Source organism: Colias croceus, chromosome 1, assembly GCF_905220415.1.
Source record: "Colias croceus chromosome 1, ilColCroc2.1".
NCBI lineage: Eukaryota > Metazoa > Arthropoda > Insecta > Lepidoptera > Pieridae > Colias > Colias croceus.
Window position 1 is genome coordinate 1,585,001 of NC_059537.1, and position 12,988 is coordinate 1,597,988.

At 35.3% G+C, this 12,988-nt stretch overlaps 2 protein-coding genes and 1 long non-coding RNA gene across 6 annotated transcripts; 1 reads left to right on the forward strand and 2 right to left on the reverse strand.

Annotated features, from left to right (window-relative positions):
- Nucleotides 1–3,643: 3,643 nt before the first annotated feature.
- On the reverse strand, nt 3,644–5,171 carry LOC123695788. Its single transcript, XR_006751973.1, has 3 exons — nt 4,889–5,171; nt 4,245–4,427; nt 3,644–3,797 (listed from the first exon to the last, which is right to left on the reverse strand). It is a non-coding gene; the product is annotated as an uncharacterized LOC123695788 (long non-coding RNA).
- A 78-nt stretch (nt 5,172–5,249) lies between these two features.
- On the forward strand, nt 5,250–8,096 carry LOC123695387 (putative nuclease HARBI1). The gene is made up of 5 exons (XM_045641222.1): nt 5,250–5,888; nt 6,029–6,219; nt 6,815–6,947; nt 7,077–7,218; nt 7,314–8,096. Exons 1-5 carry the CDS (start codon nt 5,664–5,666, stop codon nt 7,700–7,702), a joined length of 1,080 nt encoding a protein of 359 aa, XP_045497178.1. The 5' UTR covers nt 5,250–5,663; the 3' UTR covers nt 7,703–8,096.
- Nucleotides 8,097–8,588: 492 nt separating this feature from the next.
- Nucleotides 8,589–11,440, reverse strand: LOC123695517 (transcription factor jun-D-like). 4 transcript variants are annotated; one of them, XM_045641401.1, is made up of 5 exons: nt 11,042–11,085; nt 10,884–10,949; nt 10,644–10,776; nt 9,405–9,489; nt 8,589–9,155 (listed from the first exon to the last, which is right to left on the reverse strand). In XM_045641401.1, the coding sequence occupies exons 2-5, from the start codon at nt 10,940–10,942 to the stop codon at nt 8,671–8,673; spliced, it is 762 nt and encodes a 253-aa protein (XP_045497357.1). In that variant the 5' UTR covers nt 10,943–10,949; nt 11,042–11,085; the 3' UTR covers nt 8,589–8,670. The 4 variants fall into 4 exon arrangements, with proteins under 4 accessions (XP_045497357.1, XP_045497371.1, XP_045497350.1 ...); XM_045641415.1 differs by adding an exon at nt 10,069–10,252 and having other exon boundaries at nt 10,644–11,440; XM_045641394.1 differs by having other exon boundaries at nt 10,884–11,439.
- Between the last annotated feature and the right edge of the window lie 1,548 nt (nt 11,441–12,988).

Here is a 12,988-nt window from a genome sequence, read left to right on the forward strand (position 1 = left end):
CGCGCGTTCTTGACAAAATTTAGGGTCGCCGCCTTAGATTATGGATTGGTCTCCGCGCACGCTACGACTAGATACCGCCGGCGTACTCGAAAAATGCGGCAACTAAAAGTACGCCGAAATCGGCGTACCCGAGCCAGTCGTGTCACGAGCATTGTGTGGAGAGGGTGTACCGATAGTTTCTAAAGATTTTGGACAAAACCTGAAGTAAAATGCCTGTTTGTGCCATAAAACTGTTTAAAAAAAATACAACAAATAATAAGAAAGACACTGGGATCACGTAACATCAGGAATAATCGTATTATTCGATATTTCACCTGTACTTTGAAAATGTTGTTTACGAAAATACGACGCCATTTAGTGTTGCCGTACTGCATATCCCAAAAACACACTTTTAATTTGAACTTATTTTATTCATAATGTTTTTTTTTTTTCAATACTATTAGGTACTAACGCATATTATAAAAAAAATGATAATAACAATAATTTATTTCTGTTTAACCTTGTTTTAACTGACTCATATGTTATTTTTTTATTACTGCTTTTTTACTTTTAAAAAACCTTTGTGATAGTATAGTGGCATCGCAAGTGGATTTGAGTCACATGTTCATGGGTTCGATTCCCGGCAAGGCCAAAATGAAATGAAAATATTTTTCAAACTTCTTTCCAAGATAGCCCATTTCCCATTTATGGGGTAAAATTTATGTAGCTGGCAGTACAATTCTTCACACACACTAGCGTCCTTACAAATTGCCTTACACACACTACAGAACTGAGTTGCCGCACTCACGGAGCTATTGTTTTTAGGTGGAGCGGTATCTAGTCGTAGCGCGCGCGCGGAGACCAATCCTTAGTCTAAGGGTTGCCGCATTCTAATTCTGAAATTTTAGAGAAAACTAAACAAAATTGCCGTATTGTAAATTTTCTTTTCAATAAAAAGGGTTTGATTTAAAAAAAATCAACTGATAGATCGTAGTTGTACATACAGTAAAAATAACTACAATAAAGAAACCGACTTCAAAAACAGCTGGAAAAGTAAAATATAAAAAAGATTTGATATTATTAATTACTTAATATTATTTAGATGTGCTATTTATTATACAGGTTTGATATCGGCGCTAAAACAAAGCACTAAATCTGTGACTCAATGACAACAATACAATAAACAGCTTACAGCACAACAGTAGTCCGAGTAGGAGGAGGAGCGAGGCAGAATGAGTAAATAAAGATAAAAGATACTAATATTTCGAAGATACGGTTGAATTTAAGAACACAATATATTTTTGTTTACTTCAGTTCAGCCAATTGCCGTATATTATAGGACGATATTAAAATAGCTCCCGTATAAATCGTATTTTTAATGCCTTTAAATACTTAAATGAATGTTTTCTTAATAAAAAGGTTTAAAGTAAATGAAAGGATTTTTTTTTTACATTTAGCGCCTAGAAATGACTGAAAATACACAAACTAGTGCTTTTTTTGCTGTTGGTATACTACCTTTTCGAAAATTGAGCTGGTAACACTGAACATTATCGTCCGATAGTTCACGGGAATATCGGTGTTGGCTCCGATATCCGATATCGGACCGGACAATGTGAAAGACAGGTGCGTAAATCATACATTTTACTTAGCCTCCGATATCGGATATCGGCTATCGGCGTCCGATATCCGATATCTTACTTACTTACTTCAACGGCGCAACGACCCAAAGAGGATCTTGGCCTCCGACACCAAAAGTTTCCAGGTTTCGCGCCTTAGCGCCCTGGTGTTGAGGTCTTCTACTTGAAGGATGTCCAGATCTTTTTGGACTTCGTCTCTCCAACGGTGACGAGGTCGGCCGACGGGGCGCCTACCGATCGGCTTGCTCATGTACACCCTCTTCGCAGCGCGATCGTTTGGCATCCTTTCTAGGTGACCGATCCATCGAAGGCGGGCAGCTTTTGTCTCACCAATAATGTTGGGTTCACGGATGAGATCTTCGATGTCTAGATTTTTCCTCATTCTCCAAGTTCCCTCATCAGTTTTTGTAGGTCCTAAGATTTTCCGATGTATTTTCCTTTCCGCAACTAAGAGCTTCTGTTCTTCTTTCTGGCTTAGTGTCCACGATTCGCACCCATACATTAGGATTGGTCTAATAATGGTTTTATAGATTTTGACCTTTGTTTTCCTGCTTATAATCTTGGACACAAGGATTTTATGGAGCGCTGCTGAGCATCTTAGTGCGTTTTGGATGCGGATATCTATTTCGGCTTCTCGGCGGTTAGTGTCCGTAACTGTGCAACCTAGATATTTAAAGGAGTCTGTTCCTAGGTATGTAGTATCTCCGGTTACCAGATTTTTCCTACACACTCTAGTATCTTTGTACCTTTTCATATGTAGGTATTCCGTTTTTTCCCCGCTTATCTTAAGGCCAATCTTAAGACCTTCCGATTCTAGTGTCTTAGCCATTAACGTAAGATCTTGTTCACGTTGTCCTAGAAGCGCTAGATCGTCAGCGTATCCAATAACTTTGTGATTGCCGTTGAGCTCAATCCCGCCCTCAAGTATCAGGATTTTTCTAATAAGGTATTCTAGAGCAAGATTGAACAGAATTGGTGAAAGTGCATCTCCTTGTTTTAGCCCAGTGGTGACTTCAAATACATCAGTAAAGCCTCGACAAGCCTTGACTTTCATTTTACTGGTTTCAGTAGCTACTTTTACCATTCTTACCAGTTTTTCAGGGATTTGGAAAAGTCTCAAGATGTTATAGAGTGAATCCCTGTCGACGCTGTCATATGCTTTGATAAAGTCCACGAATAGGATGTGAAGGCTCTGTGCATACTCCCACCTTTTCTCCATAATCTGTCTCAAGAGAAAGATTTGGTCTGTTGTGCTGCGGTTTTTTCGAAAGCCGCATTGATAATCTCCCAAGATTTTCTCTGTGTAAGGTTCTAGGCGACCCAGTATAATATACGAGAGTACTTTATACGCCGTGGGCAATATCGCTATTCCTCTGTAGTTGGAACATTTTCTTCGGGAGCGGGATATCCGATATCGGACCGGACAATGTGAAAACGCTCTAACGTCTCTGCCCCCCTAGCCAAGTGGCTTTCTATTAGCGTAACGTTTGATCAATGAATATGGAATCACATGGAAGTGACATATATATAAGTGAGAGTGAATTTTTACGATGCGCGCGCACACCGACACCTAAAATTAACAGCATGAAATAAGTTCTAGGTGGTATGAAAATTGATAACTATGTTCAAGTTGTATATTCTAGTATTTTGTCCATACGCCAAAGAAGTAACTTCTAACGCGTGTACATAAACACACACTCTTTTTTATTTATTTTAACTTTATTGTACAAAACATAGACGTAAAATTACAAATGGAAAAAATGACAATGCCAATTAATAAAATTAAGTATGGCGATGGCTGCTCGTGACGGTAACACCTATACAGGGTTACTTGTAAAACACCAGCAACCTCGCAGGACAAGATAGCTGTATAATTTGATAAATCCAGTTCAATTTTGACTTCGATATAAGGATTACGGTAGACTTACAATTTGGTAATTTCAGTTTTGAGGAATGTAATATAATGAAACAACATATATAATAATACAGGTATATAATAGTATTTTATTACGATGAACAACACAATATACAGTAATTTATTTATTTATAAATAATAGACAAAAAAACAATAATATATAATAACAGAGAAAATTATAGAGCTAAACTATTTTGTGCAGCCTGGGATGCACTCGGATTCACTCTGTTCATTTTTGAGTTCGGGATTTGAGGCTCAACTGGTACCTGGAAATGAAATGTCACAGTTTACATTAACTAGCATTGTTCACTTTACATTTAAACTAAAATGCAATACATTTTAATTAAAAGGGCAATGCTGATGGTTTGAAATTAATATCAACATTAGGGCTTACAATAGCGGAATTTGAATTTATATTTTTGGTTTTATGGCATTCAAATGCTTTATATATATAAATTTATAAAGAATAGAAAAATAACTTAAAACACCCCATGTATTTAAAGTAAATTGCACTTTCCCTCAGTCAATAACATTTCAACAACCAAATATCACCCAAGTTTGTACTCAAAAAATCATATAAAACCATCTCAGTTTGTTCACAGGCCTCCTTCAAAATAGGAGAAACGTTAGATTATAAATGACAGCCCTAAATCTAAATAAAAAGACCAAAAGTAAATTGGAAGACATCACGTGTCTACAGATAAAAACCTCACCCTGTGTGAATGCAGCGGCAGACATACTGGTGTAGCATCATCGTGCAGACTAATCACATCCATTGTTCTATTGAAAGCACTTTCTGGGAAATGTACTATGATATATCCTTTACATTTGGCTTGATATATTCAGTTTCAATTGCTTCTAACCATTCTCCTTTTCTATTTTCACTTCTTGGTAACCTTCAAAAAATGAATATTTAGGTTATTATAATTTTAGTCCTGACCTGACTTATTTATAAATACATTTTTAATTAAAGTAGGTACTATAAAAGCGATTAATCTTACTTAAGTTAAAATTCATATTAGGTAAATTTAAGTGTTTTATTTTTCCTTCTGCTGCTCTTGGCAAAATTAATTTGTTATTTTGGAAGTGTATTCACCAAAGCAACTATTCTTAAGATTAATGACACAGCCTTGGGAGACGCACGTCATCATCGAACATTTTGCTGATGTCGATATTATAAGCCATCACTAGCACCCAAATTCATTATTTTACTAGAACGAAAATATACAAAATAAAGCTATATTTGGTAACAATTTTGCACTGAACATAGTCTGTGAATACTCCTTAATTCAATATACATGAAAATAACTAAATCAGCAAAGAAATAACTAATATTTCAGTCAAAACGTATACATACCGGTGCAAAGACAAACTTTTCTGGTTTTCATTCTTTCCGGAGCCACATCTCACAATACTGCGCTTTGGCATTATGCCACTATTTGTCCTTGACCACTCTATATGTTTTAGACACAAATGTTTGTCACAATCACAAAAATATTCAATATTTTTCAATGTTTACTACGGAGCAATGACAGAGCATGTACATCGTATTAACGAGAACATAAAATGGCGACCGGCCACAGTAGGTATTTGAGCTAACTTCAAATGTCAAGCGGTATAGAATTAGCACTGACTGACGTATAGTCATATTTTTTCACATATCAGAATATTCATTAGTTAGAAAGAGACAGTATTAGTTTTATTATTTCGGTATCGAAATGCATGATATTTGTATAATCAGTTGTTTGTATAGAACAATATGCCCTGTCCATAGGATTCCTTAGTCATTGCGTTTGATAGAATAGATAAACGAATGTATGAGATTGACATAAGCTGGAGATACGTCACGTGACCCAGCGTAACGAAACGAAAATTGGTAGCCAAGTGGCTAGTGGCAATGTTTTTCTATTCTATTAGACGAAACGTGACGAAACGTTACCTAAGTCATACGACAGGCGCCATACAAATGCTTAGCCAAGTGGCACTTTTGACAGGAGACTACGCCAATGGGCGTTCGATAACTAGCGTACGCTATAACATCTTGTAGAAATCGAAACAAAATGGCGATTTTATAATCAGCTGTCGAAGTTTCGTGTTGTGTTTAGTGATTATAAAATTTTAGTTTTCATAAAATGCACGCTTTGAGACTTTTAAAAGCTGCGCACGATGAAGAACTTTGGCTCAGGCGCCAAAAAAGAAATGCGTCCAGACGGAGTTTAGAGACAATCAATGAAATGCCGGAACAATTGTTTCAGGAGCGTTTTAGGTTAAATAAAAAAACTTTTAGCGAGCTTTGCTGCAGCCTACGTAACGAAACAAACATACGGGGGACTAAAGAAATTCCTTTGGAAGTAAAGGTAATCCACAGTTTCTTCACTGCGATTGTTTATAATATTATTAGTGATGTCCGATATTTTAAATGCCCAATGAAAGGCATGTGTTGTGCACATCTATTAGGTACCTATATTACGTATCCTAATTCTACTTATATTCGTAGGTTCTTTGCGCTCTGAGTTTCTTCGCAACGGGATCCTATCAGAGAATTGTGGGTGTCACACAACATTTGCCACAACGCACTACAAGTAGATGCATTAGGCAAGTTGTGGAGGCACTCAACAGTCCTCGGATAGTGAAAAAATGGATAGTTTTCCCTCAAACACACCAAGAAAGAACAAGAATTCGACAAGAGTAAGTGTTTTTATTAATTTATTTATAACTTTCAATGTACAACTACGACATTGGGGCCTTCAAGAAAAGAGCTTATTTGTCCATAATAAAAATCAATGCCACTTTTCGTTGTAATTCCATAACTCGAGAACGGCTGAACCGATTTCGATAATTCTTTTTTTATTATATTCCTTGAAGTACGAGGATGGTTCTTATGTTGAGAAAACGTGAATACGTACCACGGGCGAAGCCGGGGCGGACCGCTAGTTTGTCCATAAAAGGCCGGCAAAGCACCTGCAACACTTCTTATGTTGCAAGTGTTTATTTCTTATGCTTAAGTTGCTTGCTCTGACATAAAAAAAAAAAAACTTTCAATGTTTTGTACAATTTTAATAAATAACATAATCCTTTGCATTGAAGAAGGTTGCTGCTATTGTAGTCACAAACAATTCTATTATACCACAAAATGTTTGTTTCTGTTCAATTCTAAATGTTTTAAAGGTTTACAAAATATTATGACAAATTCATTTGAAAGTCTTTTTAACAATTGTATTATATGTTTAATATATGTAGGTAATTGTCTTTGATTATAAAATGTGAATGTACCTAATTACAGATTTCAAAGGAAATTTCAATTGCCAGGGGTAATTGGATGCATAGATTGCACTCACATATCAATTGTAAAACCCCACATTGATGAACAGAATTATTTTAACAGAAAAGGATACCATTCCTTAAATGTGCAAATGGTAAGCTATTTTTCTTTGCATATGTATTATTAGTTAGTAAGCATTGTTTTTAATCATGTTTCATTAAAACAAAATAACAAAGCAACTGCAAATAGAATATTTTTTATAACTTAAATTTTTTTTTTTCAGATATGTGATGATAATTTAAAGATTATCAATGTCAATGCAAAATATGGTGGAGCCACGCATGATTCCTTCATATGGTCATCCAGTGAAGTGGAACCATACATGCGTGGACTTCACGAAAATGGTGAATTGACGTGGCTATTAGGTAAATCATTTAATTCCTACCTACTTCTACATATTTATCATAAAAATATTGGAGTTATAATTTATAAAGCTCTTTAACTACATTATTTGTTTAAGGTGATTCTGGATACCCACAGAGAGCGTGGCTGATGACACCAATTTTAAATGCCGAACCAGGTTCTCGAGCAGAGGTGTACACTACACGCCATTTACAGGCACGCAATTGTATTGAACGATGTTTTGGTGTATTGAAGGCTCGTTGGAGATGCTTGCTGAAGCATCGTACACTCCATTACCATCCTCGTGTTGCCAGTGAGGTAACTATTGCATGTTGTGTTCTGCACAATATTGCACTGGATGCTAAATTACCTCCCCCTAATAATATGGCTGAGCAACAAGAGGATGGTGATGAACCGAGTGTGGGGGTTGGACCCATTTCCAGCAACCAAGATGAGCTGATGAGTGGCAGAATAATGCTAAATAATTTAGTTAATAGATTAGTTTAGTAGGTTATTTTTGAATTTTTTAAAGTGTGTTGTGTGTAGTTTTAATGTGTATTACTTTTAAGCCTAATTTAGTATGCCTGACCAAGTAGTTTTGTATAATATTTTTTCGCTCCTAAAACATTATTTTGTTTACCTACACAGATTTAAATAATGAAACTGCATTAGTTACAGTATATATTAATCCTTTTAAAGTTTCTGATAACTGCTCATATTTTAGTGCAGGTCATAGGTGAAAAAATTGATCATTGTTGCAGCCTCAACCTGTTTTTTATATTTTTAAGTTTGTAATTTTTATTATTGTATTTTTTGTTAGTATTTAAAAAAGTGTGTACTGAATTAATGGTGGTATAAACTACTTAACTAATTAAGTAATAAAATATACTATTATTATGTATATATATGTTTTATTTAATATTCTTAAAACTAAAACAAACACTTAAAACAAATTAAGTACATATAAATCCTATAAAATTTAAAGATTAAAAAGTAAAACAACTAAAGACAGAGGACAGAAAATACTGTACTTAAACTATTAAATTAAAATATTAAAATCTAAAACAAACACTTAAAATAAATTAAGTACATATAAATCCTATTAAATTTAAAGATATATATAATAATAGTTTAAAAAAAACTAAAAAACACGCTTTTTGCAAATTGAAAAATGGAATAATTTTATCAAATTAGTGTATTGTCATCGGTCCTCAATAAATCTACAAAGTTTGAACGAAATCTGGCCGTTTAAAGTGGGTCAAAATCGCGCCCAAAGAAGTCGGTTACAAACAAACATTCAAACATACAGGTGAAGCTAATAAAAAGCGTGTAAAAAGTAAAACAACTAAAGACTGAGGACAGAAAATACTGTACTTAAACTATTAAATTAAAATATTAAAATCTAAAACAAGCACTTAAAAAAAATAAAAAGAAAGGCACTAAATAATACACTTAAAACTCTATGAAAAAAAAAATTAAGATGCGGGCCCTTGAGGCAATATCTCGAGCAACCTTTGCCCGATAACAGCTATTTGCTGCATCACCCTAGTTTGCTCGCGATTTGCCTCAACCTTTAGCGACTCCAGCCGCAGTCGCTTCATTTCTCTTTGGTGGAAAAGTTCCTCACGCTCCCTCTCACGTTCATGGAGAAGCTTTTCCCTTTCCCTTTCTCGCTCATGGGAAAGCTTCTCTCGCGTCTCCTCCAGTGCAAGGCGTCGTTGTTCAACCGCCACAAATTCTGTAGCGGCCCGGTCAAATGGCGTTAAGCCGCGATTCCTGCGAGCTCTCTGCATCCCATGTCGCGGCGAGGCAGTCGCAGATCGCGGTGACGCCGATGACCGTCGACCAGTGGGACGCGGAGGAGAACGCGGTAGAGGGGGCGGCGGACGTACTGGTGGTGGTGGTGGTGAGGGCTGTGGGTCTAGCAGTAGCGGTGATGCTGGCAATGTTGGAACACTTGCTGTTGAGTAATGAAAATAATGTTAAGGAGGCAAATATAATTCTGACTTCCACTTATATTATAAATTAGAAATGTTCATCCATTCCATCTGTTGAATAATATTCTCTAGGATACAAGCAAAGACTAATTTATTCAAGTCATTTAATGAATTATGTTCAATTATTATCGATTAAACTATATTATGACGATTGAAAACAGCTCCTAGAAGAAGGCTAATTTAATAAGTAAATAGAGTTTAATAAAACTTACTATTATAATTAAAATTCTCTAAGCCTACAGGAATTTCAATTTCCACATCTTCAGGAATGGGTTCTTCCCTTGGTACTGGTGGCGCCTGAAAAATATTTATTTTTATCAATATATTAGTTATTTATAACTTTTATCATATACTCTTAACACTTACAAATGTTACGATTAGGAATTGTTAGCTAAGTATTTTGTATAATTGATATAGATTTATAAAGAATAAAATATAATTAAAAGATATTTAATGTTCTCATCAACATTAAATATCTATTAATTATATTGTGATGGAATTACATTTTCAAACACTAGCTGTGCTCCGTAGTTTTACCTGCAGTGCTCTGCTCCTGTTGGTCTTAGCGAGATGATATATATAGCCTATAACCTTCCTCGATAAGTGGGCTATCTAAAATCGAAAGAAATTTTCAAATCGGACCAGTATTTCCCGAGATTAGCGTGTTCAATCAAACAAACAAACTCTTCAGCTTTATTATATTAGTATAGATTTTCAAGCTGTTTATTTGTTTTATTTATTTAATACAATTCATTTTACACAAGTTGAAAGAGGCTTATATGTAATCTCTTTCAAAATAAATATCTATTATTGGCCATGCAAGTTACAGAGGAATTGGTGTGATACGTAAAGTTGCTATAATATAATAGTACTAACATTAAAGCCATGCTCTTGTATGCCAGCTTGACCAAGAACAGCAGTCTCTCCCAGTATGGCACAGACTCGGTCTTCCAAAACTGTTAGAGACAGCCTGCTGCTTGGACCACCACCAGTACCATTTGTGTGGTTGGAAATCAACATTTTCTTTTTTTTTTGTTTTAGTCTTCCAATCTGCCCAGACCTTTAGGTTTACATGTTGTGAGTTAAAGCGGTGCATGAAAAGGGCAATAGCAAAATAAATGAATATATTAAAATATACAGCTATGTTAACAAGATGCAAGTAAATAGCAAAACAATTGAGAGTTTGCAATATACACTTAGGTTAACAACATGCAAGTTAATAGCAAAACAATTGAGAGTTTGCAATATACACTTAGGTTAACAAGATGCAAGTAAATAGCAAAACAATTGAGAGTTTGCAATATACACTTAGGTTAACAAGATGCAAGTGAATAGCAAAACAATTGAGAGTTTGCAATGTACACTTAGGTTAACAAGATGCAAGTTAATAGCAAAACAATTGAGAGTTTGAAATATACAGCTAGGTTAACAAGATGCAAGTTCAAACTTACTTTCTTCCACTTCTCTTGTGATTTGTGAACCCCACCACCAACTGAATTAAGTAATAATGTGAGCCTTGCCCACATTTGGTCGGCTTTTAGTCGACCCTGAGGTCCCCGCTGTGGTCGCGAGAGGTCACCATACCTATGGGTAACACACACCAATGAAGCACTTGGTATTAATGATTTCATTGTTTATTATAAAAATATTGAAGCAAGTTTGGAATCAAAACTGTATTTTTTTAATAGTACCTTTCCATGAATTCTATAAGAGCAGAAAATTGCTCCTGACTGGCGCGCAGTCTCTCCATTTCTAAACTAGAAAAATAAGTACACATAAATAAATTAAATTTAAACCTTGAAGACATTATATCTTTTTATGCCTCATTGCAAATGCAAAATTAACTTACCTCTATTTGTATTTTTATAATTTAAAGCACAACCTGTATTTTTTAGTTCACTTCAAAAATTTTTTGACTTTTTACTTTTTCCGTTTTCGGAATTCGGCAGTTTAATTTGAATATTTCAAGAATATTTTTCAACATTACTAATGTCAAACTGAATGACAGTTGACAGTTTGACGTACGCTGACTGACGTTAGAATTCGAAGCCATAGACATTAGCGTACGATCCAATAGAATAAGCGTTCGCCAAGTTCTAATCCACTTGGCTACCTGTCGTTTATCGTATTCGATAAGGCGTCAACGTTTGTAGAAAGAGAAACGCTATAAATCGTATGCCACTTGGCTAGGGGGGCTGGTAATTTTAATATGTTCTATGAATAGGGCCGTAATAGGAGATGATATAACCTAATACAGAGTTACCTGGAAATAACTACCACCGTAATAGGAAAACTACTCCTTTTTTTTTAACCGACTTCAAAAAAAAGGAGGAGACGAAAGGAGGAAACGAGAGCGCGGAACGAGCGACAAAGAAGCACAATCGGACGTTGTCACGTTCAATTATCGTCAGTAAACCGACTTTACAGACAACCAATTTTTTTTTTTTTTTTTTTTATGTATGTACACCGATTACTCCGAGGTTTCTGAACCGATTTACGTGATTCTTTTTTTGTTCGATGCGGGATGGTGTCGAATTGGTCCCATAAAAATTTTATTCGGATAGGCCCAGTAAGTTTTTATTTTATGAGCATTTTTACCCGACTGCCAAAGAAGGAGGGTAATGTTTTTCGAGTGTATGTAAGTATGTATGTATGTCTTTTCCTTTGTGACCACCTGTAGCCTAAACGGCTTGATGGATTTTGATGTATGAGGTATCGTTAGATTTGTCTTGATTACGGGAGTGTCATAGGATACATTTTATCCTAAAAGTCCCACGGGATAAAGACATAATAATATTTTTTCTAAATTTCCCTTTAAAAAAATATGTATGCGGTATCATTAGATTCATTTCAATCACTCTTTTTTTAGTGTGCAGTCGGGTATTTTGTTTTTTTAATAATAATTGTCTGCATTTGTAAATGTTGCAAGTGCAAGTTTAAAGTCGGTTGTTTTTAACGCAGTTATCATTATAATCCTAATTCGGACCCATCAAAAATTCGATAAACAAGAGAATGTAAATGCTTTATCAAACGATAACAGTTTTTTGGCTCATAGAGCAGGCTCCAAGGAGATGTTCGTTTGCATAAATAGCGGACCTAAATCTGACTTCTGATATATATTGTATAGATCCCAGACATCCTATAGACAGATGTTGCCAACCAGTTTTGTGGTCCCCTTCCCCGCACCCCGGTTATTAAATATGGCATACAAAGAAAAAAATAAACATTTCCAAAACATGCCGCGTGGGGTATCAAATGAAAGAGGTTATTGAGTAGATCACGAATATATAGCATACTATAACATTTCTTACACTTTCTCTAAGATTTTTTAGAAAATTTACGAAAATGGTCCATTTTTGAGTTAACTTTAAACCACTATAGATTGAAAACTCATGAATATATTTTTTAAATTATTATTTTAAATAATTAACAATAGTCCATTGTTTACGATTCAATAGTTCGTACAGTGAAATAGTTGCATGGGGGAGTGGGGGGGAGCATTCAAAGATGGCGAGTATATTTTCAAGTTTATGCCAGAAATAAAGGCCTAATACAAAAATATCGGTGTCAGGGCTTGGAATAATTATCTCTGCACTGTCGTTGTGTTTGACAGAATGAAAAATATGGCAGAACATTCTTGAATCAGCCTCTTAACCCGTGTAGCGTCCTACGCACAGCGGTTGTAGCGTAACTCAAATTGTACTGAGAGCGTCCTGCGCTGACAAACGCTGTGCGTAACGCGGCCCGTGATATTGAAGGTCATCAGTAGAGACGTACAAGTGAATGTTTCCAGTAT